We start from the raw sequence: 26,169 nt of genomic DNA, 5'->3' as shown, positions 1-26,169 counted from the left end.
GTGTGAAAAGACCATCTAGAGGTTATTTATGAAAGGTACTATAAATAACTGAGAATTCACATAAATGGTTGTATATTTTAGCTTAGTGTATGTTTAATATCTTTTATTTATTTTTCTTCCACAACCGTGAATCTATAAATGCTCAGGTAATGATTTTTTTTTTAAAGGTTGTAAATCAGATTCTGTTTGAGGGATAAGAGGTAGGAAAATAATAGAAAAAAGGTTTTATCATTTTTTTCCATTAGTTCCTAGTATATTGCAAATTGAAGAGTACCTCCTTAGTTTTTTTTTTTTTAATTTTAATAAAATATATGCTAGATATATATTTTGTAAAATGCATGCTCTATATTCATAGGTGTGGACTGGACCCTGGGCACCTCACATGAACAGTGTGCATATGAACCAGCTTGGCTGATGAGGATCAGCTTGTTAGCCTGCAGATTCCTTTTCATTTGGAGGAAATCACAAGTGGCCGAAAAAAAAAAATTATGCTCCCAAATCATTCTACTGATGTGCTTGACTGAAGTGTGTAGGCTTTTTGCAGAAGATCTTACTAACTGACCTATTTTCTGTGAACATTTGTGACTGCCCATTCCCCATCATCATCCGTTTTACCTTAGTTAGCATTTTTCTTATCATTTTTCTTTTTTTCTTTCCCTCTTCCCCTTTGGACATAACTTTCTGTTGAAGCTGTTCTTTGGCTGGTTGGTTTTAGTACTGTAAACTGCTTCTGAGCAAACACGGAAATTTAGCAAAATTATGTAAACTTGATCCTGAAGTTTTAGAATGGCAAATAAATGTACAATTGTTTACATAACAGAAAAGGCTAAGCAGAAAGTAAATTTCAATATGTCAGTATAGAGGCTCTACTTTATGTAGACTTAAATTAATGTGAGATATGTACCTTCATATTCAGAAATCTGGATGTTTCCTTCATACATTAAACTATTAATAAGCATAACTTTTCTACTGGTGTAATTTAAGTATAAAGTAAAATAATGGGCATTATCATTGGATGTTTCCCCACATTGGCTTTTAAAATACCCATCTTGCTTTCTTTTTGGTTTATTTGTAGCAAGGCACATATAGAAGAAGAAATTTCTGGCTTTTCCATGTTGTTTTATTACCTTTTCTCACTTTTAAAACTAATACACACTTATCTCCTCACTCTTTTTTCTCTCCTTACCTTTACCACTAATACCAGTAAAATTATCTTTCTGATAGTGAAAAGGTTCTGTCAAGATTTTCACTGTAATGGCTGCTACAGAGATGGACCATCTTCATCATCACCAGTGGTTTCTTCTAATTATAAAATGTTTAAACTTTCTGAGAATTTAAAAAGCCACCACTGTTCCCAGTCAGCATATACAAGCTCTTAATATTCTGTTTATTAAATAATTCAATGTACTATTTTATATTGGATGATATTGATTCTTAACATTGGCTTTTCAGTCATCAACAGTCAACATAAAAATTTCAATTTTCAGTAATTTAGTGGAAAATATCTTATTTCTTTTTTCAATTTTAAAGGCTTCCTGCTTTTTTACCCTTGTATATTATCAGTGAAAAGGATCAACAGTTAATTTGAGCCAAGTAATAAAAGAAATTTTGCATTTGTCACGAAGACAATTTATGGTAGACAGATAAATACACAGATTACAGTATAAAGTCTCCATTTAACCTGTTTATAAAAGATACAGGGCCACACTAAACTACTCAGTGGGATTTATATATTCCATCCACTTGAAACAATAAACAGTAATGTATCCAAGAAGATTATGTGTCCTACCCTGTCTCATGGAAAAATTAATTATATGGTTGAAATGTAAAAGAAAGTAAGCATAAAAATCAAGTAATGTATATATCAATTTGTCTTCTTTTTTTTTTTTAATTAGACATAAAATTTCACACTGGTAAAATGTAAACACTAACTAAAATTCATATAAATCACCCAGAGTTGATGATACTAACATGGTTGGTTCCTTGGTTGTCAAGTAAATCAAATGATTTCTTCAGTCTGAGTAAAGAGTAAAGCCTGAGTAAAGAGTAAAAGGATGACTTCTCAAACATATCCAGAAATTTGTAAACAGTACACTCATATCTTTTAGTTTAAGAAGTGGTCTTAAAATATATAAATTTGTTTTTCCACCTATGTTTAATATACCCAAATTTAAAGGGAGAGCTAAAAGACAGCCTACAAATAAATATAACTATGAAATAAAATTATAGCACTTTACTAAAAAAGGGAGGTAATTATGTTATTTAACAAAGTATTTTATATATGACTTGCCACCATTCTATACATAAAATTTTTTTTCTTAATTCTTTCCTGTGTTAACTAGGGTTATTTTCTATTTAAGGTAATCCTGCTGGAGAACAGATGCTATCCAATATTTATTACAACACATGAGTTGTGTTGTTTCACAATACTGAATTTCTTAGGTGAGGTATTTTATTTAAAAAGGAGGGGGAAAACTCCTATATTTTCTTGACTTCAAACCTGTGGGGCCAGGGGATATAGATTGAAATGCTCCGTATTTAGTCTTGGGGATCAGGCTTGTTTAGTACAATACCATGGTTTTGGAAGTCTGTACTAGGAACATTTTTAAAATACATTTTTTTATATTTCAGATGTAATGCAGTGCACTTTTATTTGAACAATAAAAAAAACGTAACTTTTTGAGACCATGAAGGTCTTTTATTTTTTAATTTTGAAAATATGTGGTATGTGTATATGCAGACTACATCATTCTTTTGAGAAATGATTTAACTCTTGGACATTACACTTGGGTTAGTTCACACCTTAAATCCCCAAGTAGTTAATATTTCAATTATTGTATAATCAGTTTATACCATCCATTCCCAACAAAATTCCACATTTCATGCCTTTTCAACATACATTTCAACATAATCAACATATTTACAACACTGACTTCAGTGTTTATAAAAAAGAAATTTGCCCGCCTATTTCCCATTACTGAAAAGTCAAGTCATTTTTATTGATACATGAAAATTAATTTTTTGTAAATGACTTATACGTATAGTCATTTTTCTTCTTTGGAAAAGGTAAATAGCTTATTAACTAATCCTGTCTTGTTCTTCACAAAAATAACAGTCCATCTGTGTTTTGACTCAAATAACCTAAATACACATTTTGTAAAAATTTTGTACCCTATATTATTTATTTTTAAAACAGTACAGTGTTAGACTAAACAGGAAAATTCAAAGTTATAAAATCTCTTCAGATCCTCTAGTTTATTAAATCTATTTTCATGTTGATGTTTTTCACAACATTTATTCCCACAGATCTGGCATTACAGAACATTTAAAGTGTACCAAAACATTGTTTTAATAACAGATTTTAAAATCAGGATTATTTCAAAATGATTAAAATAGCAAAGAAAAACCAAGTCACTGCTTTTAATCACTATAAGCAGAGATTCAGCATTGCATTCTCAATATATTTTACTTACATAAATGAATCTATGCAGATATCTTACACTTTTAATGTTTGCTGTCCTTGACACTAAATTCCGAATGTTCCTTAATGTCTTTGGAAATACATATACTATTGATAAATGCTTGCTTAAGTCACAGCATTTGATTAACTCAGGTGACTGGAATTTAAGATGGGAGCATTATCAGTGCTTTAATAAGTCTTAGTGTGTTGCACACCTTGATTGCAAAAATTTGATCACTTGCATTTTGGATAAGTGTAAAAGAAAATGTGCCCCTGTGGCTTTGACAGAATACCTTTATAACGTAACGAAGTGCAAACCTAATATCTGTGGTGTAGGAGGTTGCATATTATACTTCTGCTTTTAAATGAATTCACACTTTTGAAAAACAAAAGCCGACTTTGCATTTTCAATGCTTGAAAACCAGTGATAAGAAAGATGGCAAGGGGATGTCTTTTAATAAGGAGAAAAAAGCCAATTCTAAATTAGGTAGCTTTGGTTTTGAGAAGTAATGCCTTAAGTAAGAAAGAAAAATTTAAATCTTAATCTGATTCTAAGGGATCACCAGTTGCTCATGGAAACAGTTTATTTCTTAAAGGTGTTTTGTTGTTGTTTTATATATACCCTAGTAAGCTACAGTCATTTAGTTTCACAAACATTTCAGAAGGCATATTTGGGAAATGAGAAGACTAAATGATTACATGATAATTATACCCCATATTCAAATTTTCAGCACTTAATTCAGGCTACTACAACAAAAATACTGTTGACTGAGGAGATTAACAGAATGTGTTTCTCACAGTTCTGAGAGCTACAATGTCTAACGTCAACATGCCAGCCTTTATGGTTTCTGTTGAGGGCCTTTTCTCGGGTTTGCAGATGGCTGTTTCCTTTTCAGTTTCTTCATGTAGGGCAGAAAAAGGTCATCTTGCTTTTGTCTTTTCCTTTTTTTTTCTAAGAGACAGGATCTCGCTCTGTCGCCCAGGCTGGAGTGCAGTGGCATGATTATAGCTCACTACAACCTCAAACTCCTAGGTCCATGCGATCCTCCCCACTCAGCTTCCCAAAGCACAGGGATTTACAGGCGTAAACCACCATGCCCAGCCTTATTTCTTCTTATGAGGGCACTTATCCAATTTGAGAGCTCTACCCTTACGACCAATTACCTCCCAAAGGCCCTACCTCCAAATACCATCACCTTGGAGTTTCAAAAAAGAATCTGGGGAGGCAAAAACATTCGGTCCATAGCAAGCTCCATTCCTGTGTTTGGCACCATGATGGTTAAGAATTACAGAGACTGCAGAAAGAAAATGTAATACGTAGTCTCTTCTTAAGGAATTTAAAGTTGAGAAATTAACTGACATAACACTAATATCAAAGACTGGAATAAGCTAATTATAAATGTTGAACTTTTAAAAATGTTTTAATACATTGCACAAGTTCATTTGCAAAGAGGATTTACAAATGATTTCAGTTGGTTCACTCAATAGTTGTAGATCATTTTGTACTGTACTCTGAAACAAAAGATACAAAATAATCACAATGTTGTATAAACAGTACCTATACATTAGTAGTAACACTTTCTTTTGCATTGGGCTTTAAAATTGACAACTACTTCCCCCAACATCCTCTACCAAGTAGATAGCAAGTTCTAGTCATCCCTGTTATATAAAGAAATGTGTTTATACACATATATGAAATTAGAAACTAAATATTCATAAATTTTATTTAGATCAATATTCAAACTTAAGGAAATACTTTTTAAAATAAGAATGTAATATATGAACACAATGTATAGCAAAAAATGTGTTCCAACACTAAAATCTCATTTCTGACCCCGATATAACTCCACAAAATTAAATCTTAGGAATTGAAGAACAGCTTACAGCTTTTTTTTTCTTTTCTTGCTTTTTTTTTTTTTTAAAGAGATGGGAATCTTGTTCTGTTACCCAGGCTGGAGTGCACTGGCTCGATCATTGTTCGCTGCAGCCTTGGACTCCGGGGGGCTCAAGCAATTCTCCCACCTTAGCCTCCTGGTAGCTGAGACCACAGGTGCAAGCCACCACATCTGGATGATTTTTGTATTTGTTGTAGAGATGAGGTCTTGCCATGTTGCCAAGGTTGATCTCTAACTTCTGCCCTTAAGGTATCCTCCCATCTTGGCCTCCCAAAGTGCTGGGATTACAGGCGTGATCCACTGTGTCTAGCAAGAATAACTTTAAAATTCGGTTCAGATTATGAACAGCTGAACAGTAGTCAGTAGCAACTGATGGCTTTTTTGTTAGCTTAATAAATGGATAAAGAAATAGATTGGTAGGTTTTTCTTTTAGAAAAAGTTTATATATAGCATGTGTTGTGCTGTGTGTTTAAACACATTTAAAAATTCATGTATAGATTTATCAGTCAGTTTGGAAAGCAGATGAATTCCAGAATCCTGAGAAAGTTATCATAGGGTACCCTTGGTTAGGTGCACAGTGAAAGGCAAACGATAGCTGCCGTTTGACATTACCCAACATTGTTGGAGGCTTCTTTTCCTAAATAAATAAATAAAAATCAAGGTTTACTCCTCACAACATATTTTGGTCTGTAGTCTAGGGGTGACCCTTCAGTGAGGAAACTCCTCCACAACATTCCATTTTGTTGTTTCCAGGAACACAACAGTTAAAACTATACAGTCCATGTAGATTCAACGTATTCCTTTTAACCAGAAGACAGCCAGTGCTGCTGTTCAGGCTCTTTAAAGCTTATATAGGATACAAGTAAACTCAAGTAAGGAATTCACCGTACTGCCAGTGAACTGCCAGTAACAGTTTCCCTTAAATAAAGAGATGACACTTTTACTATAAGATTTTTGTTGCTATTTATCATGGAACACAAAACATCGAAGAAATTCAGTTTGCAGGTGGTGGTCAAAATACTAACTGGAACAGATGGGCCAATCAAATCTACAAGAGACTGAACTATCCCTCGTGCTTAACACTCAGGGTCAGCAAGAAACATGCGTCTCTCTACAAGCAGGCACTTCAGCAACGTGTGACTCTTGAGTATTATAATCTATCGTAATCGCTAACGGAAGCAATCAGGTGCACGTAAAGAGGTTGGGGATCAGCTTCTGGTCACAAAAAACACCGAGCAAGGATAATTCCACTACAAATGACTATTAGCTTTAGTGAAAAAGAATGGTAAGTTACACGGTGAAGATGAACTTTACAAGGCGAAAGCTCCCTAAAGAACACCCAGCCCGGCGGAGGGCAGCAGGCTCCACCCATGTCTCTGCAGTTTTGGTTCGGCCTCGGAGTAACTACATCCCAGCCTCGGGAAAGTTTCGCGTGTGCGCAGTAGGCCTGCCCAGTGCCGCGTGGGAAAGGCGGGACTTTCCTATCTCTTGCGTCACATCCACTGCGACGCAGACGTCACCGGCTTGACCGGGAAGGTCAATCGCGGCTGCAGGCAGGCGCGCATGCGCTTTATGCCCGCTGTTGCTGGCGCGTGCGCGTATCAGCCTTGGCTGGCCGGTGTGTGTCCGCTGGATTGTGAGGCCCGGGACCTGGGCTCCGCCGTGGTGCAGAAATGCTGTGCCGGCTCGGCGGTCGGTGGCTGCGGCCGCTCCCTGCCCTGCAGCTTTGGGCTAGGGACCCGCCGCTTGCGCCTGTTCCTACGAGCGGCGCCAAGCGCCCCACTCTCCCAGTGTGGGCAGTGACACCAGTCTCTGCAGTACATGCGAACGGCTGGTACGAGGCCCTGGCCGCGTCTTCGCCGGTGCGGGTTGCGGAGGAAGTACTGCTCGGCGTGCACGCCGCCACGGGCCTGCCCTGGTGGGGCAGCATTCTGCTCTCCACCGTGGCCTTACGGGGTGCTGTCACGCTGCCTTTGGCAGCCTACCAGCACTACATCCTGGCCAAGGTGAGGGGCGCCGAGCCGTGCGCGTACCCTGCGCTGCAACCCCTGCGGCGGAGGAAGGCCGACTTTCACTCAGGGTTTTCGATCCCACGATATTGCCTGCTGCAGTGCTTAGTGTTTAGTCATCGTGACCATTTCATTGTGACCATTTTAGCGTTAAAAAAAATTTAACTAGCATTAGGTGTGTTAAATAAGATACTTTGTGACACATGTACCTGTCATTTCGTTTGTCTTACTGGATTTGTGCTCCAAGCACAAGTGGTTACTATACTTACTCTCGGGGAACGGAGACAAAGAAATCAGTCGCAGAAGAAATTGTGTTGGCGAAACCTATAAAATTTATGTCTTAAAAGTTTTAATAGCCAGTATGTCTGCAGTGTCTTTCGTCCCAAAGTATTCCAGCTGGTCTTTCTTATTAGGAAAAAACTACTAGACTAACAGTTTGCGAACTTGATTCCTCTCCAGACCCGACTAAGACTGTATCTGGTTGGTCGCAGTTACTTGAACTTTTAATGCTGAATCCTTTTTTCTGAGGAATCAGGATAGCAGTACCTTCCTTGCCTACTTCACAACGTTATCAGAGCAAGTCAGATAATACGGGTTAAAGTGCTTGATTATTCAAATGGGATATTTCAAAAATAGTGGCTTTCTTGTTTTCAGGTTGTGAGCATGGGGGGAAAAAAACCGGAAACAAAACAGGAACGGAATCAGCAGCAACATTATGGCAGTGAGCCACTTTACAGGAAGAATGAGCACAGGGCAGGAATAAATGCTATTTTTATTTTTTATTTGTGGCTATCACAGTGTAAAGGTTCTTAACAAACTGCTGTTTTCTCCGCTTACGTTACTAGGAAATCTAGAGATGGAACAGTAAAGCCCAGGGTGCAGTTCTTATCTAATACTTCTAACCCTGTGAAGTAGGTGCTGTTATATATTTTATATGTGAGGGAACATGATTTTAAAGGTTAAGTTACTTGCACAGGATCACATGGATAAGTATGCATTGTGAATTTGGTTGTAACTGAGGACATTTTAAGAAAATTAACATCTTGTGTTTAGACTTAAGATTTCTTGACATGATCAGTAAACTACATTTTTAAATGACTCGAGGGAATAATGTGAAAGACTATGAGTCATTATGAATAAAGATCCTTTATGTGCTCATAACAAAACCTATTTTTTAGCTAGGTGGAAAATTTGCAGCCAGAAATAAAAACTATTGCCAGGCATCTTAACCAAGAAGTTGCAGTTCGTGCAAATCAGTTGGGGTGGTCCAAAAGAGATGCCAGGTAAGCTAATTATATCCATGTAAGACCATACACACACATAAACACACACACATAAATTGTGATGTTAATTATAAGTTTGAGTATTCTGTAGTTTTGGCAGTAAAGTATTTCTTTTACTTTATATATATTATATATATATTTTTTGGTTTTTTTTGTTTTTTGTTTTTTGTTTTTGTTTTTTTTGAGACGGAGTTTTGTTCTTGGTGCCCAGGCTGGAGTGCAATGGTGTGATCTCGGCTCCTCACAACCTCTGCCTCCCAGGTTCAAGCGATTCTCCTCCCTCAGCCTCCCGAGTAGCTGGGATTAACAGGTATGCGCCACCACACCTGGCTAATTTTGTATTTTTAGTAGAGATGGGGTTTCTCCGTGTTGGTCAGGCTGGTCTGGAACTCCTGACTTCAGGTGATCCACCCTCCTCGGCCTCCCAAAGTGCTGGGATTACAGGCGTGAGCCACCGTGCCCGGCCTACTCTTATATTTTCATAAGTTATTAATATGGCATGATAGTTTCATATGCTGGACTGAAAGCAAAGAAATAAATAGACAAAGATAAGAGTATGTTCCTATTCCTTAGGGATTCCAGCCTCTTGAAAAAGACAGACCTGTAATCAAATAATGATGTCAGTGAACTAACTATTATATAAAGATGATGTACAAGGAGCTAGATCATCAAGGGAAGTCAGGGCAGGGTTCACAGGATGAAGGTACTTTGCCATTCTTTTGTGATGTTGGTCAACAAATGACACAGGTTATTTACAATCTTGACCTTTTGGAAAAGATACAGCAGGTAATAGCCTACAGGAAAGAGGAGGTAGAAAACATAAGTGCCACAGTAGAAACACTTCGATAGCTAAGATGCTGTCTATCCTTTGTGGTTATTCTGTGCAGTTGTCTGCCTGGGTTCTTGGAAAGTCCCAATCTAAGGGTGCTTGATTGCGCCCAAGGATGTCTGCATTCATTCACTGGGAACTTACAAGCCCTCCTGCTTCAATCAACTCCTCAATCCGTTTCCCAAACTCTAATCCTTATTAGACTGTGAAAAATTATTCTCCTTTTTACAGCAATGGAAAAAGGGCTTTGTGGTATCATCTGTGTTATGTGTATATTATTAACCATATATTTTTATATAGGTGTACATTTCCCAACTATCTTTAATACGAGATTGTGTCCTATATTTAGTGTTAAAAAGACCTGACATTTTAAAAAATCATGGTGATAGCTTAATGTCTTTATTTGGTAAAAATTAAAAGTTGACCTATAGGTTTGAAATTTTACTGATCAAAGAAATCGAAAGCTTCAGCCATAGGCCAAAAGAACCAGATTAATAGCTGCTTGCCTGGGTTATCAATGCAGCCTAGATAAGACTTGTGGCACCTTGCTTAAGCAGTACTCGCAGGATGGTTGTCCAGATACAGCCTTACAGATGTTTCTTTCTAGGAGGAAACATCTGAGGGCTTCTGGCATTTTCTTTTCTTTTTTTTTTTTTGAACAAGACAGAGTCTCCCTGTGTTGCTCAGGCTGATCTCAAACTCCTGGCCTCCAGCAATCCTCCCACTTTGGCCTCCCAAGTAGCTGGGATTACAAGTGCAAGCCACAGTGTTGGCCAGCTTCCTGCATTTTCAATGGTATTGAGTCTTGAAGGGTGAAAGACAGTGTGTCAGATGGACAGCCAGGGAAGTGGGCTTTCCACACAGATGATCTAATACAGTACTTCCAAAGGCATGCCTATGCAGAAGTCTGATTTGTTGGATGAACTAAAGTCATTCAGACCAGAATATGCAGGTGTCTAGAGGAGTAACGAGATAAAATTGGAAGAATAGGCAAATATGAAATTATGGAGGACCTAGAATGTCTTTGTGTACTGTCTTATTATACACTATAATTTGACTAAATTCAGAAAAACTATTGAATGCCTCCTCTGTACAAAATGTATGATACAGGAGATTTAAAGATGAATAAAATAGAACACTGTCCCCTAAACTAAGAATACTTTAGTTTTTGTTTTTTAACTCCTATTCTCTTGGACCTGAAGGACGACTGTATTCTAAAAAGTAAAATTTCAGGAAAAAAACAGTAGTAACTAATATGGTTAACAGAGAAACAGATTAAAAATATCTTTGTGAGATAGTTGATTGAAAAATGGAGACTATTTTGACAGGCCAAGAACATACACAGTGTAAAACCACATTGCTCCAAAAGGTATATTCGGGGATGAAGTGATTAAGTTTGGCGGGAGTGGAGAGATTTGATTAAAGTTTGCTTTTAGCTTCCATATTTCCAATATTAATTGTAGTTATACCATGTCAGTAGTGAAATTTACTTTTAAAGCCTAATCAGCCAAAGACCACCAGAGACAAAGCCTGTAATCTGACAATTTCAGATTGTTATGTAACTTGTGTACCATACTGTAGAAGTTTTGATAAAAGGCTTTATTTGCCTGTTGTTTAGGCAACTCCTTAACATGGCTGTGACAGCTGAAACCCTTATACAAATCCTTTAGCTAATAACTACAGCAGGCGCTATTTGTGCTATGGAAATAAAGCACATTTCTTAGATGACATTTTCTCTTTCCCCTTTTTTTCCACTAACCTCAATCTAGGCTCACTTATCTAAAGAATATGAGGAGGCTAATTTCAGAGCTATATGTGCGAGATAACTGCCACCCTTTCAAAGCCACTGTGTTGGTTTGGATTCAGCTTCCAATGTGGATCTTCATGTCTTTTGCTCTCCGGAATTTAAGCACAGGGGCAGCACATTCAGAAGGTAATTATTGTATGTCTTCTCCCAAAGAAGTTCTCTAACATTGTCTTTGTACTAAAAAAAAAAAACCAAAAAAAAGACAAAGCATACTTTTCATAATTAGGATATGTTTACTATCTTCCTTATAAGGGTATAGCATTTAAAGTCTTAAGTGTAAACAGATTGGTTGTGTTGAGAACATTTTGTGTTGAGAAAAAATATATATATTGTGAGTGAAAAACTGGAATAAATCCAGTGCAGATCTTTCCTGTGAGGGACACCTTATTGGAATTGTCAGACTACTTATTTATGTCTTATATATTTTTCTCTGCTGTTTGTAGGACTTCTATTGTTTTATTTATGAAACTATTTTAGCAGGTTTTTCTGTTGAGGAACAGTTAGCTGCTGGTGGGATTCTGTGGTTTTCTGACCTCACTGCACCGGACCCCACTTGGATTCTGCCTGTCTCTCTTGGCGTCATCAATTTGTTAATAGTGGAGGTCAGTAGTTTTAAATGAAATTTGGGATTTTTGTTGCTGCTGTTCTGACTTCAAATCTGTTTTTGTTTGAGTTGATGAAGATAGCTCTGAGTTAGAAGTGAGATCCCTTGGTTCCTGGTTCCACGTCAGGCATTGGCTTAGGCCTGTCCCTTAACCTCTCTGGGCCTCAGAACTCTCGAAATTAAAGTAAAAGCACTAGTACACTTCCAAGTCTCTTTAAGCTTCAAAATTATATGATTCTGATACATAGAATTTTGTGATTTGCTTTTGGCAAAAAACAGTAATAAAGATGCCCAGTCAATCTGGTTGTATTCTTACAATAGAGTGATGTTCCGTGTGTGTGTTTAATATGTGAATTTGTAGGCGGGGAACACAAGTCAGGCCCTGACTGCTATTTTCTTGCTTTATGACCTTAGAAAAGTCATTGAATGTCTTTATAAGATGAAATGGGAAAAACATACACATAGAAAATGTGACCTCTCAGTCACGTCTTTTTTTTTCTTTTTTTTTTTTTTGAGATGGAGTTTCGCTCTTGTTGTCCAGGCTGGAGCGTAATGGCGCAGTCTTGGCTCACTGCAACCTCTGCCTCCTGAGTAGCTGGGATTATAGGTGCACACCACCACACCCGGCTAATTTTTGTATTTTTAGTAGAGACAGGGTTTCACCATGTTTGCCAGGCTCGTCTCGAACTCCTGACCTCAGGTGATCCACCCGCCTTGGCCTCCCAAAGTGCTGGGATTACAGGCATGAGCCACTGTGCCCAGCCCTCTCAGTCATGTCTTAACCCTTATCACAGGCTGCTTTACTCAGCAGTTTAGGGAAAGCGTGCATATAATTTCATAAATTGTTCTCAGACTCTGAGTAAAACAGACTGAACTGGAAGAAATCTTAAAAATGATTTACCTCAGTAGAGATCTCTCAGACCTCGTGACCTCTGATCCCTGTTTGTGAAATCTAATATACCCCTTATTCTTTCAGATGAGGAAAATGAAGATGATAGAATATAAGGTCTTAAGTGAAAGTTTCTTGAGGAAAGACTTTACCTGTAGTCCAAATATGTTTCCCTAAGAGCACTAGCACAGTCCCCTGTGGTTGGTATTCAGTAAATATTTGGTAGAAAGAAGGAAGTGCTAAGCACGAGGTTACAGTAATCAATGTCAATCCCTTAGTCTTTTCCTCTATGTCATCTAAAGACTAATAAAGGTGTTTTCATAGCGGGACATGGTGGCATGTGCCTCTAGTTCCAGCTACTCGGAAGCTGAGTCAGGAGGATTGTTTGAGCCCAAGAGATGGAGGCTGCAGTGAGTTGTGATTCCACCACTGTACTCTAGCCTGGGCGACAGAGAGAAAGACCTCACCTCTAAAAGAAAAATAAAAGCTTATTAAAAGCTTATTCTTACTCAACATACACTATGTGCAAGGCATCGTGTTTTTTGTTTGTTTGTTTATTTGTTTTTTCTTGAGACAGAATCTCACTCTGTTTCCTAGGCTGGAGTGCAGTGGTGTGATCACCACTCACTGCAACCTCCACCTCCCAGGTTCAGGCGATTCTCTTGCCTCACCCTCCCGAGTAGCTGGGATTACAGGCGCCCGCCAACACACCCAGCTAATTTTTTGTATTTTTAGTAGAGACTGGGTTTTACCATGTTGGCCAGGCTGGTCTGGAACTCCTGACCTCAAGTGATCCGCCTGCCTCAGCCTCCCAAAGTGCTGGGATTACAGATGTGAGCCACTGTGCCTGGCCATAGGCATTGTTATAAGCAATTTACATAAATCAACACATTTACTTCTTGGAATAACCCTGTGAGCTAAATATTATCCTTTTTTAATGCAGAGAAAGTGAGGCATAAAAATGTAAAACTACGTAGTTTGGCTCTAGAGTCATAATTATGGAGAAGTCTTTTTTTTTTCCCCCTCCTTTTCTTTTTTTTGGAGACGGTCTTACTCTGTCACCCAGGTTGGAGTGCAGTGGCGTGATCTCAGCTCACTGCAACCTGTGCCTTCCAGGCTCAAGTGATCCTCCCACCTCAGTCTCCCTCCTGAATAGCTGGGACTGCAGACATGCCACCATGCCCAGCTAATTTTTGTATTTTCTGTAGAGATGGTTTCACTATGTTGCCTAGTTGCCTAGGCTGGCCTCAAACTCCTGACCTCAAACAATCGGCCTGCCTGGGCCTCGCAGTTCTGGGATTACAGGCCCCCAGCCTTACGCAGAATTCTTAAGTGGAGCTTGAAGAATCCTGTGACAGTAGCTACCATATAAATCATTGTTAAGTGGAGCTTGAAGAATCCTGTGACGATAGCTACCATATAAATCATTGCCCTTGTTTTTTGGTACAAAGTGTCAAAAACCCTCCATTTAAGAATTTGACATAATTAGTAAGTGTTTTTTTGTTTTTTTAAAGAGACAGGATCTTGCTCTATTGCCCAGGCTGGAGTGCAGTGGCATGATTATAGCTCATTGTAGCCTCAAACTTCTGGACTAGAGGGATCCTTCTACCTAGGCCAGTTATTAAGATTTTTAAAAGATGGATGATCAAGCTGAGTGCAGTGGTTGGTGCATGCCTATTATCCCAGCTACTTGGGAGGAGGAGGCGGGAGGATCACTTGAGCCCAGGAGTTTGAGACCAGCCTCAAACTGGTCTCAGTTTGATAGCAAGACCCAGTCTCAAAAAATAAAAAGATGATCAGCCATATAAGTTAGTCAGTGTTTTGTGTGTATATATATAACTTCTATTAAAGTGTAGATGGAGGCCAGTGAAAAATCAGTTTATATTTTAAAGCTTGTCTGATTTAATATGCGTTTTAATAATCATTATGCATGTTTATGTTCTACCCCTTCAGATTTGTGTTCTACAAAAAATTGGAATGTCTCGTTTTCAGACGTATATTACATACTTTGTCCGTGCAATGTCGGTATTGATGATACCAATTGCTGCAACAGTACCCTCAGTGAGTAAGCACCAACATTGTGTGTAGCATGTGCTAAATCCTCTCTGACTTTAGCTTAGACTGGCTGGGATCCTGCCTCTTCTGTTGAACTTCCTCTGACTGCTTGATCCCTTACCAAATCAGTGTTTCTGTGGTAACTAATGTGTCTCTATTTCTTGCCTTTTTTTAATCTTGCAATGTGTTTTGCATAATACCATGAATATTGTATTTCTTCCATTTGACTACTTGGTATATTGAATTAGTTCTGCCTATGTAGACTGGAGCAAAGAATTTAGCACTTAAAAAGAAACAAAACAAAATGCTAAGACCATTTGGGTTTGTGTATGGTATTATTTAATCTCATAACAACTCTGTGAAATAGGTAAACTTGTCCTTGTATATACCTAATTAATCTTTATAGAAATAGAAAAAGAAATGGTTATGTTTGCAGTTAGTTCAGTCTTTTGCATGTTTCCCACAAATTTTAGAAGTTTCTAAGGAGGCAAAAGCTGTGTTAGGTATATATCTCCATGTTTACTCAGAGCCAACACGTAAAGTCGAATTCAGTTGTTATTAATAGTTAGGGTATAGCATATATAAAACTACTTCACAGTATTTTTTTTTTTTTTTTTGAGATGGAGTCTTGCTCTGTCGCCCAGGCTGGAGTGCAGTGGCGCAATCTCAGCTCACTGCAACCTCCTCCTCCCGGGTTCAAGTGGTTCTCCTGCCTCAGCCTCCCTAGTACCTGGGATTACAGGCACATGCCACCACACTTGTCTAATTTTTGTATTTTTAGTAGAGGCGGGGTTTCGTCATGTTGGCCAGGCTGGTCTTGAACTCTTGACCCAGGTGATCCACCCTCCTCAGCCTCCCAAAGTACTGGGATTACAGGTGTGAGCCACCACGCCTGGCCCACAGTATTTTTTATAGGAATCTAAAGCAGTATGTTTTTGGTATCAAAATCTATTTTTTAGGCTGTTACTGAACATAATACTGTCATTAATCTTATGCAGAATAAGTTTGATCATCTCTAAAATAGATGTCATAATGCCTGAGAATTAATGAAATGAGTGCCTATTAGAGAACTTTTTACATAAAGTAGTAGTGTTGTAAAATACTCTGTAAAAGTAGAACAGCACAGATTCACTACATTTCCACAGAGAAATCATACCAGCTATATACTGAAGAACCCCCCAGATAAAATAAAATACGAGCAGTTAAGTTTTAGTGAGGGATTGAGTTCAAAATGAGTAACAGGAGATCTAAAACACAATGCCTTAAATACCCAAAATTTATCCTGTCAATTATAGGAAATCTGATTAAGCAGCTTAGGGATGATGAGACAAGTCCATGAAGGTGAGAGACCCAGACTGCTGCTCTCTTTCTGCTTTGTTATCCACAGCCTGTGATTTCAAGGCTACACTATGGTCATGGCTGTTAGAGCTTGTTATCATGCAGGAATAGAAAAGGGTGCCTCGAGTGCAGTCAGCCCCTTTTAAGGAGACTTGCCAGATGTTCCACCAAACAGTTGTGTTAACATCTTAGTTTTATGGCCACCCCTCACTGCAGAAGAGGCAAGGAAATATAGTCTTTTTTTTTTTAAGATGACAGCCTACTCAAATAAAAATTAGGGTTTTGTTACTAAGGAAGAGGGGAGATTGATACTTAGCTGGCAACTTATAGTTTGCTGTAGTTGGCCGCAGGTTCTTTTTCTGTTGGTGGATAAATCAGATGATGATGACAGCCAATATTTATTTAAGATTGACTTTGTGCTAAACACTGTTTTAAATGGTTTACATATTTTACCCCATATAATTGTCCCAACAGTGCAACGATAAAGGTACTATTATAATCTTCACTTTGGTGATGAGGAAACTGAGGCACAGAGAAGTAACTCATCCAAGGTCACTTAGCTGTAAGTGATAAGAGTCTTAACACACATCTAAGCAGTTTGACTCCTCCTCTTAACTTCTGTGCTAATCTACCTTTGAGGATGTGCTACTTTCTGCCCCTAAAGACTGACTTTGGAACAAATAACAAATGTAAGTGCTGAATGTGGACCACATACTTGCATACCACTCTACATGAATTATCTCATTTATTCCTCACAGCAATCCTCTGAGGTAGATGCAGTTACTGCCCCCACTTTATAGATGAGGAAACTGGAACAGAAGGAAAATAACTTACTCAAAGTCAAATAGATGGCAAATAGGATTCAAATTCAGGCAGTTTGCCTCCAGGACCTAGACTTAACAACTGCATGATTTTGTTGCTGGGGCCTGATTACCTTCTGATGCTAAAGAAAAGTTTGGAACAGGTGTAAGTATAGGAGTCTTTCGAGAGGTTGTAGAACTTCGTATTGACCTAAATAAATGGTCACCTGGGGCCACAGACCAGTACGGGTCCATAGCCTATTAGGAGCCGGCTGACAGCGGGCGGTGAGTGGTGGGCAAGCGAGCCTTACCACCTGCGCTCTGCCTCCTGTTAGATTAGCAGCATTGGATTCTCATAGGAGCACGAACCCTATTGTGAACTGCACAGGTGAGGGATCTAAGTTGTACACTCCTTATGAGAATCTCATTCCTCATGATACGAGGAATGGAACAGTTTCATCCCAAAATCTCCCTCCTGTCTGTGGAAAAATTGGCCCCTAGTGTCAAAAATGTTGGGGTCCTCTGCTCAAGATGGTAATACAAAAGAAATTTGGAGATAACGCTGAGGCTGTTTGTCTCAGAAGAAGGCAAAGAAAATGCATTCCTTACTACACTGAGAAACTGGCTGTTGGGAAACATTTGGAGGATAGATGACTATATGGGGAAAATTAAGTCTAGGGAGGCTAAGTTTGCCATCATAAATGCCACACTTGCAGCATTCCACCTTCAGTATGTAAGCAGCTGGACAGGACTTTTGGTGGGGAAAAAGTATGCTCCATTGTCGAAGAAGGGAGATAAGATCTCTCCTGAGCCTCTGCCTAGGAGCTTATCTCTTTTTACTTTCTACCCTAAATACTTCTCTTTTTCCTTTATTTTTGCTTTTTAGTCTGTCTGTAACCTTTTTTACCTGTCTATTAAATCCATCACAGGAATGTAGTAGCTGCTGCAAGTCTTGCTCAGTCTTGGCATACTTCTATTTACAAAGATTGTCATTTTCTTTTTTATTGCCTGCCTATCTCTGGACTGTGATGTCCTTGTAGAATTACAAATGCTAACATTTATGTCTTCTCTTTATAGTCAATTGTTCTCTACTGGCTATGCTCCAGCTTCGTGGGCCTTTCACAGAATTTGCTGCTGCGTTCTCCTGGATTTCGCCAGCTTTGCCGAATACCATCGACCAAGTCAGATTCAGAAACTCCTTATAAAGACATATTTGCTGCCTTTAATACCAAGTTCATTTCAAGAAAATGACATATTTTCCAATAATTTTGAAACAGTTGCAAGAGTCACTATCACCTTAATGTATTTAGACTTAGAAATTCAGATGTTACTTGATTTCCTTTTATTTAAAATCATTAACTTCATGAAATATTGTAGGTTAAGATGTAATCCAGACCATGCACAGTGGCTCGTGCCTGTAATCCCAGCACTTTGGGAGGTCGAGGTGGGTGGATCACCTGAGGTCAGGAGTTCGAGACCAGCCTGGCCAACATGGTGAAACCATGTCTGTACTAAAAATACAAAAAAATTAGCTGGGCGTAGTGGCAGGCACCTGTAATCCCAGCTACTTGGGAGGCTGAGGCAGGAGAATCGCTTGAACCTGGGATACAGAGGTTTCAGTGAGCTGAGATCATCCCATTGCACTCCAGCCTGGACAACAAGAGTGAAACTCTGTCAAAGAAAAAAAAAAAAGATGGAATCCAGATATATTTGACAGTAATTAAAATCTTTTAAATGTTATAAATGCAGTATGTTTAATTGTGAAAGTATTAGAATAGAACCAAAGTGCCTGTCTCTGTTTATAAAGTTACAATTTGTTAGAGCTACCAGAACTTTGGAGAATAGGGTTAGCTACTGAATGATGGCAAATTAAATTAAACAATACTGCATGTTACTGTTTTGTAAAATAAGAGGATCAGTGAGATGATTCATGTTTTTTGTTTGTTTGTTTGTTTGTTTTTGAGATGGAGTCTCACTGTGTTGCCCAGGCTGGAGTGCAGTGGCGCAATCTCAGCTCACTGCAACCTCCACCTCCCGGATTCCAGCAATTTTCCTGCCTCAGCCTCCAAGTATCTGGGATTGCAGGTGCACACCACCACACCCAGCTAATTTTTGTATTTTTAGTAGAGACGGGGTTTCACGATGTTGGGCAGGCTGGTCTGAACTGCTGACCTCAAGTGATCCACCCGCCTTGGCCTCCCAAAGTGCTGGGATTACAGGCATGAGCCACCTCACCCAGCATTTTTTTTTTTTTTTTAATTTTTTTAATGAGACGGAGTCTCTGTCACCTAGGCTGGAGTGCAGTGGCACGATCTCGGCTCACTGCAACCTCTGCCTCCCGTGTTCAAGCAATGCTCCTACCTAAGCCTCCTGAGTAGCTGGGACTACAGGGGTGCACCAGCATGCCCAGCTAAGTTTTGTATTTTTAGTAGAGATGTGGTTTCACCATGTTGGCTAGGCTGGTCTTGAACTCCTGGCCTCAAGTGATCTGCCCACCTCGGCCTCCCAAAGTGCTGGGATTACAGGCGTGAGCCACTGCGCCCGGCTGAGATGTTTCTTATTATTTTGGAGGTGGAGAGGATTTTAGACCTCTTTGAGCATCTGAAAAAAGGCTATATACGTATGGTTTTCTCTTCAGAAAAATCTTAAGACTCACAATACGGGGACTTCCTTGTTACCAGGAAGGTTTTCTGGCAACTCCTAGTTAATAAATCTTATTCTAATGGAACATACATTGATCCTGAGTTAATGCGTGGTTGAAAAAGAAAAGGGGGGGGCGACTTGAAATATATGCAGTAGAGTAGTCCATGCATACAAGTTCCTAACATGGTAGATGATGTTGCCTCCCGGCCCTGCTCAGAAATAACACAAAAAGTGTACATTCCTTTTTCTATAATTTAAGAAGTCTGGAATACAGAGTGTAGCACTGTGTACTGCTAGCACCCAAAGTGGAAAATCTTAAGCTTTCAGTTTGTTTAGTCGAAGAAGAAAACCAGAAGAGCAGTTGCCTATTGAGGTGATTTTAAACCTGTCTCTTTGTAAGGATTAAGTACCCTAATAGGCTTAAACTATGATAGAGGTTTAATACAGGAAAAATTGACAGGTATTATAAATGGTGGATCCAGTTTCTTGCTTATTTAATTTGTAAAGACGTAAAATTAGCTCTGGTTGAGATATCAAGTATGACAGGTATTTGAGAAGGCTATAAATCATGAATTTTCATTTAGTTAAAATATGGACCTGATTCTGGGAAACCCTATCATTCCATCTCAGTGTTTTACAATAAAATAAAAACTAAAGTGAAATTCATTAGTCATTTCTTTGATTGATGTCTCTTAAATTTTAGCTCACCTACTTAATGAAGTTATGACATTTTTAAATAGAAAAAATGTACAGCATACAGAGGATAAGAATTCTGCTTCCCTGAGAATTTATTTTAGACATAGATGGTAGCAATTAAGACTAGGTTCTTTTTTCATACAAGTTCCTAGTCCTGGTTTCTGACTGTCCTATTGGGGCAATTGTGCTTTCCAACCACATTGAAGGAATTGAAACATCCTCATTATTTGTGGATTTTATATTTGTAAATTTGCCTACTTGCTCAAATCTACCCATAACCCCAGAACCAGTATTTGCACAAGTGCTTTTGAGGCCATTTGTAGGCAAAAATGTGAGTCACCTCCCAACAGAAGTCAAACAAATGGCACTCTCTGCCTTTTAGTTTCAGCTCTCATACTGTAAACATGTATCCTTTTTAAGTCTACTTAGTCCCATGTCTTCCTAATTTCTGTTCTTTTTGTTGGTGATTTCACTGTTTAAAATGGCCTCCAAATGCCCTGCTGGAGTGCTGTCTCATGTTCCTAAGCTCAGGAAGGCTGTGATGTGCCTTAAGGAGAAAATAAGTATATTAGATAAGCTTCATTCATGTGGGAGTTATAATGCTGTTGGCAGAGAGTTCAGTGTTATTGAATCAACAATATGTTGCATTGATCTGTTGACAAAAACAAAGCTTGCAGAAACCTAACCCTGTATGTTTTCTAGGAGCAGTGGTTTGGTATTCACTACTTCAGTGTTTGTGGACTTTATGGAACATAAGTACCACAAATAATGCAAATTGACTATATTTGCAGCGTGTACAATCAAGGATGCAGAGGCAGAAATGTGTGTGCAACTTAGGTCATAGTAAAAAGAGGAAAGAATTTGAGGAAAATTTTGCCAGTTACAAATTACCTCTGGAATAACTTTGCCTTTGCCGTGTGTGTTACTGTGTACTCACTCAGATATTTTTCTCATAATGGCATGAGGGAAATCAGTCTCCTTTTCCCATTGTGTTTGTCACTTTTGCTGAGACGCAAAAAATAATGTGCTATGATATTGTGAAATATGTATTTGGTCTTTATCCCCAATCCCTGACATCCAGCGGAATCTGCAGAGTTAAGTGTCTTTTGTATGCTCATTTGATGACTGGTGGCTGGAGGCCCCTAGAAAGTTTCAGGATAGGGCAGATCCTCGTGGCCAGGAGTTCCAGATCAGCCTGGGCAACATAGTGAGACCTTGTCTCTACAAAAAAGAAAGTAGGAAAAAAACATATTTGGTTTTTCCTATCCCCAGATACTCCCTTTTCAAATAAATGAATCTTCTTTCATGTGCATAATTTACCTTGTTTACTGTGAGTCCCCTTGATTTCAAAATGTATATTTGTATCTTTTTACAAATGTATATTGTGCTTAGTTTCCTGTTGCTCTCCCATTGTCAAACTTTCAAACTTGAAATTTCTTTTCAAATATATACAGGAAGTTTGAAAATACAAGGCCCTTCCTCCAAGATCCCAAAATAATTTCTCACAAGTGGGGGTTGCTGGGATCTTGGAATAAACCCATGTATGAAGAAAACTGGTGTATTATGAACTGAAGTGAATCAGTTACCTGAAGTTACCTGACTTCAGGATGGTAAATACTCTTGATTTTTTTCTTCAGGCAGATTTTTTTTAGTAAAGAGCAAAAAATCTGTATTGTATTTCAGAAAATTGCAAGTCTGTGGTCTTATTTCCAACAGTTTGTCATAGCCTGGAGCAGTTCCAGAGCCTGAATGAAGTCAGGGCTACAGAACAGGGAATATACATGCTCTTAAGACCCCTTGATGTCTTGCTGTCTGGCTTGCCTATATCCCCTCAGTTGTTGAGGCTCTGCACTGGGCCCTGCGGAGTTCAGGAAGGTTTTTGTCTCCTTAGGTGAGGACTGTAATGTTTGTGTTACCCTTCCCCACGGGGTGTTACCCACCCTTCTCCTCCTTACAGGAGATCTGTTTTTCCTGTGGGTCTCATTTTTGTCTCTAGGCCAGATTCACTCTCTTAATCAATGCTTCTCATTTCAAGAGTCAGGAAGGGAAACTCCTGGATCAATTTATAGCATTTATACCATTAGGATACCTGAGTTCAAAAGTATATTAATAGATAGAATTGGCATATCTGAAATGATCCCAAATTACTTTTCCCTGGGACCATTAGAAGAGAAAACTGAACAAATCCCATCCTAGTCAGATGTCCTAAGTGGGAAGATGAGGCTTACAAAGGAAAACCAAAATTCTTAATTGCCACCCTTACAGATAACCCAGGAGAAGTTGCAAAGCCTCATTAAGAACCTCGAGGGAAAAGCCATACTTGGGGAGAAGACTTTTCAGTTACTTTTAACAGCACTCAAGAGCTAAAGACCATATCTTAGCATCTAAGAACCACACATTCACCCGTCCAAACCGAAAGAACAGACTCGGAGTCCCAAAGAACAGTGGAAGCGAGACTTTTAATGGCAGTCTTGCAAGATTGGGTGTCTGGTGGGCAGGCACACCTGGGGCAGTTACAGCAGGTAATTTATCTCCTAGCACGCAAGTCCCTCCCCCAGTTTCTGATTGGTTAAGTACTATGGGATTACAGTCTTCCCAGACATCGCGTAAGTTTCATTATCCCCCTTGTAAGGTTATATACCCCATTCCCTTCCCCCACTAAGTTTTGATTTCCCAATAACAAAACTTTCTTCCCTTTTATGGGCTGACTCCTCCTCTACATTCTGTTCGTTTATTGTGACCTAGGTGCATGAGCAGTGTGGTTTGTTACATACCAAGGCTGGCTGCCAGTGCTTAGATTTATCATGCCTTGAAAATGGACCATTTAAAATGTTTTCTCACAGTTCACATCTCAGAGGAGGTACAGAGGTCCTCTAGACGGCATTGGGAAAATTGTAGTTTGTGTGAAAAAATGAGTGCCCAAAAAAACCTTGGTACCTTCTGTGTTTTGCTCCTATTTTTTTTTATTGGACACATAATCTGCTTATATTTTGCACCTATTCTTAAATCACCCTTATACCTTCATATTTTATTCTTCTAAGAATCCCAGGAATCACCTTTTGTTTTTTTTTTAGGAGTCACCTTTAAAATTGTCTATATGTCAGATTTAAGTCCCAGAAGCAGTAGGAATGCAGACCCTAGAAAAAAAAATTAAAGAACGTAGTTTGTTTTTTCCTCTGGGTGTTAACTGCAGCTACTACAGAATGCAGACTTTGGAATTTCAGGCATAACATTTGAAACCATGCAAGAATTTAGATTTCTGTATTAAAGCTAAATAAAGCTTCATGTAAATATGATGTAAAACAAGGCATTATCATTATAAACACTTGTGCCATACGAGCTGGTTCAAGCAGAACCCAGATAATCTGGAAATTATATGAATTTATAGATTTTCCATTTGAATCTTATTAGTGTTGCTTAAACTTGTAATAATGGATATTTTCTAGTTATCTGTTTTCTTTTTTCATATACTGTGATTGTATTTTATGAAATCATTTGGTTTTGGGAAGTTGGAATTTCCTAAAGCCACAGCATTAAAGTCAGATAATTTTATTTATCGAAAAGTTTCTGGAACGTTGTGGTTCTGTATACAAGTAAGATAAGAATACAAGTAAGATAAGAATATAAATTTATTTAAAAATAAAATGCAACTATATAAGTAAGAATTTGATCCATGTACAGTTTAAGCAAAGCCCTAAAGACCCTGAATTTACATGTATTCTTCTGCTAGTGATATGGAATATGCAGATTCGATATCTCCTTAATAACTCTTAAGAAAGTAAAAAGTGAATCGTCGAACCCAGGAGGTGGAGGTTGCAGTGAGCCAAGATCATGCCACTGCACTCCAGCCTGGGCGACTGAATGAGACTCTGTCTAAAAAAATATAATAATAATTAAAAACTACTAGTGTGATGCAGCTAATGCTAAGTGGGAGAATCTCTTAGATGGGTAAACCTTGATGGTACAGTTTGAATGTCTTCTTCAAAACTCGTGTTGGAAGTTGATCTCCAGTGTGGCAGTATTGAGAGGCATGGGGCCATTACCTGGTGATTGGATCATGAGGGCTCTCTTCTCATAAATGGATCAATTGGCTTATGGATTAATGGGTTATAATGGGAGCAGAGCTGGCGTCTTTACAAGGAGAGGAAGAGAGACCTGAGCTAGCACTTAAGCATGCACTTCCCCCTCACCATGTGGTACCAGGCACTGCCTCAGGGCTCTTCAGAGTCCCCACTAGCAAGAAGGCTTTCACTAGTTGTACCCCCTTGATCTTGGTCTTCTCAGCCTCCATAACTATAAGAAATAAATTCATTTCCTTTATAAATTATCCAGTTTCAGATATTCTGTTATAAGCAACAGAAAACAGACAGTATAACGAAACAAGATTAAGTTGATCTAAGAACCTTATAAAATTTAAAAGTTCATAGCTTAGAAAAAGCAAGATAAATTTAAAAAGCTTGCTCTTTGAAAAGCTTTGCTGAAGTATTTAACAAATTTTAAGAACAATTACTGAGTATATGACAGTATATTTTAATCTTAATAGAAATTAAATCATAGGTGAAAAATTAATCAGCAAGAGAGCATGCATGTGAATCCTGTTTATAATTATGTATTCAGCATTCTAGATGGATCACATAATTTCAAAATAAAATTCTACAGAATTTTGAAGACAGCCATTTGGTTTTTTGTTTGTTTGTTTGTTTGTTTGTTTTTGAGTGGCGCAATCTTGACTCACTGCACCCTCTAACTCCCAGGTTCAAGCGATTCTCCTGCCTCAGCCTCCTGAGTAGCTGGGACCACAGGCATGCACCACCATGCCCAGCTAATTTTTGTATTTTTAGTAGAGACGGTGTTCCGCCATTTGGCCAGGCTGGTCTCAAACTCCTGACCTCAAGTGGTCCGCCCACGTTGGCCCCCCAAAGTGCTGGGATTACAGGCATTAGCCATCGCCCTGGGCCTATTTGAGTGCTTTTTATCATCTCAAAATAGAGTAGACCCTTCTCTCTCCACACCTGAAAGCCATAATGTTCTAAGAGCTTCAAACTGACAGCTGCTAGGATGCCAACGAATAAAGCAAACTGAAACTGAACTAAACTGTTCATCAGGTAAGGACTAACATTCACAGAGAGGGAGCTATTGGGTGACTCTTGAACAAATTGCCTTGACTGAAAACCATTAGTGGAATACAATCTAAAAGCAAAAGGAATTATTAGAACTTTTGAACTTTATGTAGTAATTATATTGCTGTTGTTAATAATGCATTTTAAAAAAACTTTTAGTAAATAAATAATTATGTTTATTAGGTATATTAGTTTGTGCTGCTTATTACCACCAAGAGAAGGATATTGAAGAAATCTATTGGAGATATTTTACATCTTTTTCAAAATTTTCTTTTAAGATTGTGGAAATCAGGATCAACCCAAAGCCAAAATTTTGATAAACTAGTCTTTTAATCTGGCTTTAGAGATTGCCCCTGAGGAAAAGGATTAGTTCCACCAAAAGAGGATCCTCCCTCTCCACAGTTCTCTATCCCCATGCTCAGAAAGCCTAGCCCTGTTTCAACTAAGTCCCTCCACAGTCCCAGTTAAGAACTATATATAAGGCTGGGCGCGGTGGCTTACACCTGTAATCCCAGCACTTTGGGAGGCCGAGGTGGGCGGATCACGAGGTCAAGAGATGGAGACCATCCTGGCCAACATGGTGAAACCTCGTCTCTACTAAAAATACAAAAATTAGCCAGGCGTGGTGGCATGTGCCTGTAATCCCAGCTACTTGGGAGGCTGAGGCAGGAGAATTGCTTGAACCCGGGTGGCGGAGGTTGCATTGAGCCAAAATCACGCCACTGCACTCCAGCCTGGGCA

General features: G+C 38.8%; 2 protein-coding genes and 1 long non-coding RNA gene across 22 annotated transcripts in view; 2 read left to right on the top strand and 1 right to left on the bottom strand.

Moving 5' to 3' along the window:
• Nucleotides 1-1,774, top strand: part of ANKRD17 (ankyrin repeat domain 17) — a 182,866-nt gene extending 181,092 nt beyond the window's left edge. For all 11 annotated transcript variants that reach the window (XM_054554050.2, XM_054554049.2, XM_054554044.2 and 8 more), the window contains one exon: nt 356-1,774. In XM_054554050.2, the coding sequence (XP_054410025.1) occupies nt 356-415 (60 nt within the window). In that variant the 3' untranslated portion in view covers nt 416-1,774. The remainder of the gene's footprint in view (nt 1-355) is intronic.
• On the bottom strand, nt 551-7,405 carry LOC134761284 (uncharacterized). The gene is made up of 2 exons (XR_010139722.1): nt 5,345-7,405; nt 551-4,972 (listed from the first exon to the last, which is right to left on the bottom strand). It is a non-coding gene; the product is annotated as an uncharacterized LOC134761284 (long non-coding RNA).
• COX18 (COX18 cytochrome c oxidase assembly homolog (S. cerevisiae)) lies at nt 6,969-25,367 on the top strand. 10 transcript variants are annotated; one of them, XM_063723008.1, is made up of 8 exons: nt 7,029-7,361; nt 8,547-8,647; nt 8,859-8,957; nt 11,246-11,409; nt 11,764-11,885; nt 14,730-14,837; nt 16,644-16,731; nt 18,047-25,367. In XM_063723008.1, the coding sequence occupies exons 1-8, from the start codon at nt 7,029-7,031 to the stop codon at nt 18,172-18,174; spliced, it is 1,143 nt and encodes a 380-aa protein (XP_063579078.1). In that variant the 3' UTR covers nt 18,175-25,367.
• Nucleotides 25,368-26,169: the final 802 nt, after the last annotated feature.

This window comes from Pongo abelii, chromosome 3, assembly GCF_028885655.2.
Source record: "Pongo abelii isolate AG06213 chromosome 3, NHGRI_mPonAbe1-v2.0_pri, whole genome shotgun sequence".
Taxonomy (NCBI): domain Eukaryota; kingdom Metazoa; phylum Chordata; class Mammalia; order Primates; family Hominidae; genus Pongo; species Pongo abelii.
Note: the sequence above shows the minus strand (reverse complement) of the source record. Positions and strands in the feature narration are given on the sequence as shown.

Excerpts from the sequence above, each read along its gene's own strand:
- COX18 (XM_063723006.1), top strand. The coding sequence starts at position 7,029 with ATGCTGTGCCGGCTCGGCGGTCGGTGGCTGCGGCCGCTCCCTGCCCTG. Across the intron at positions 14,838-16,643 it reads TTGCTGCAACAGTACCCTCA|TGCAACGATAAAGGTACTAT; the intron begins GTGAGTAAGCAC and ends TTGTCCCAACAG. Across the intron at positions 16,732-18,046 it reads TCATCCAAGGTCACTTAGCT|TCAATTGTTCTCTACTGGCT; the intron begins GTAAGTGATAAG and ends TTCTCTTTATAG.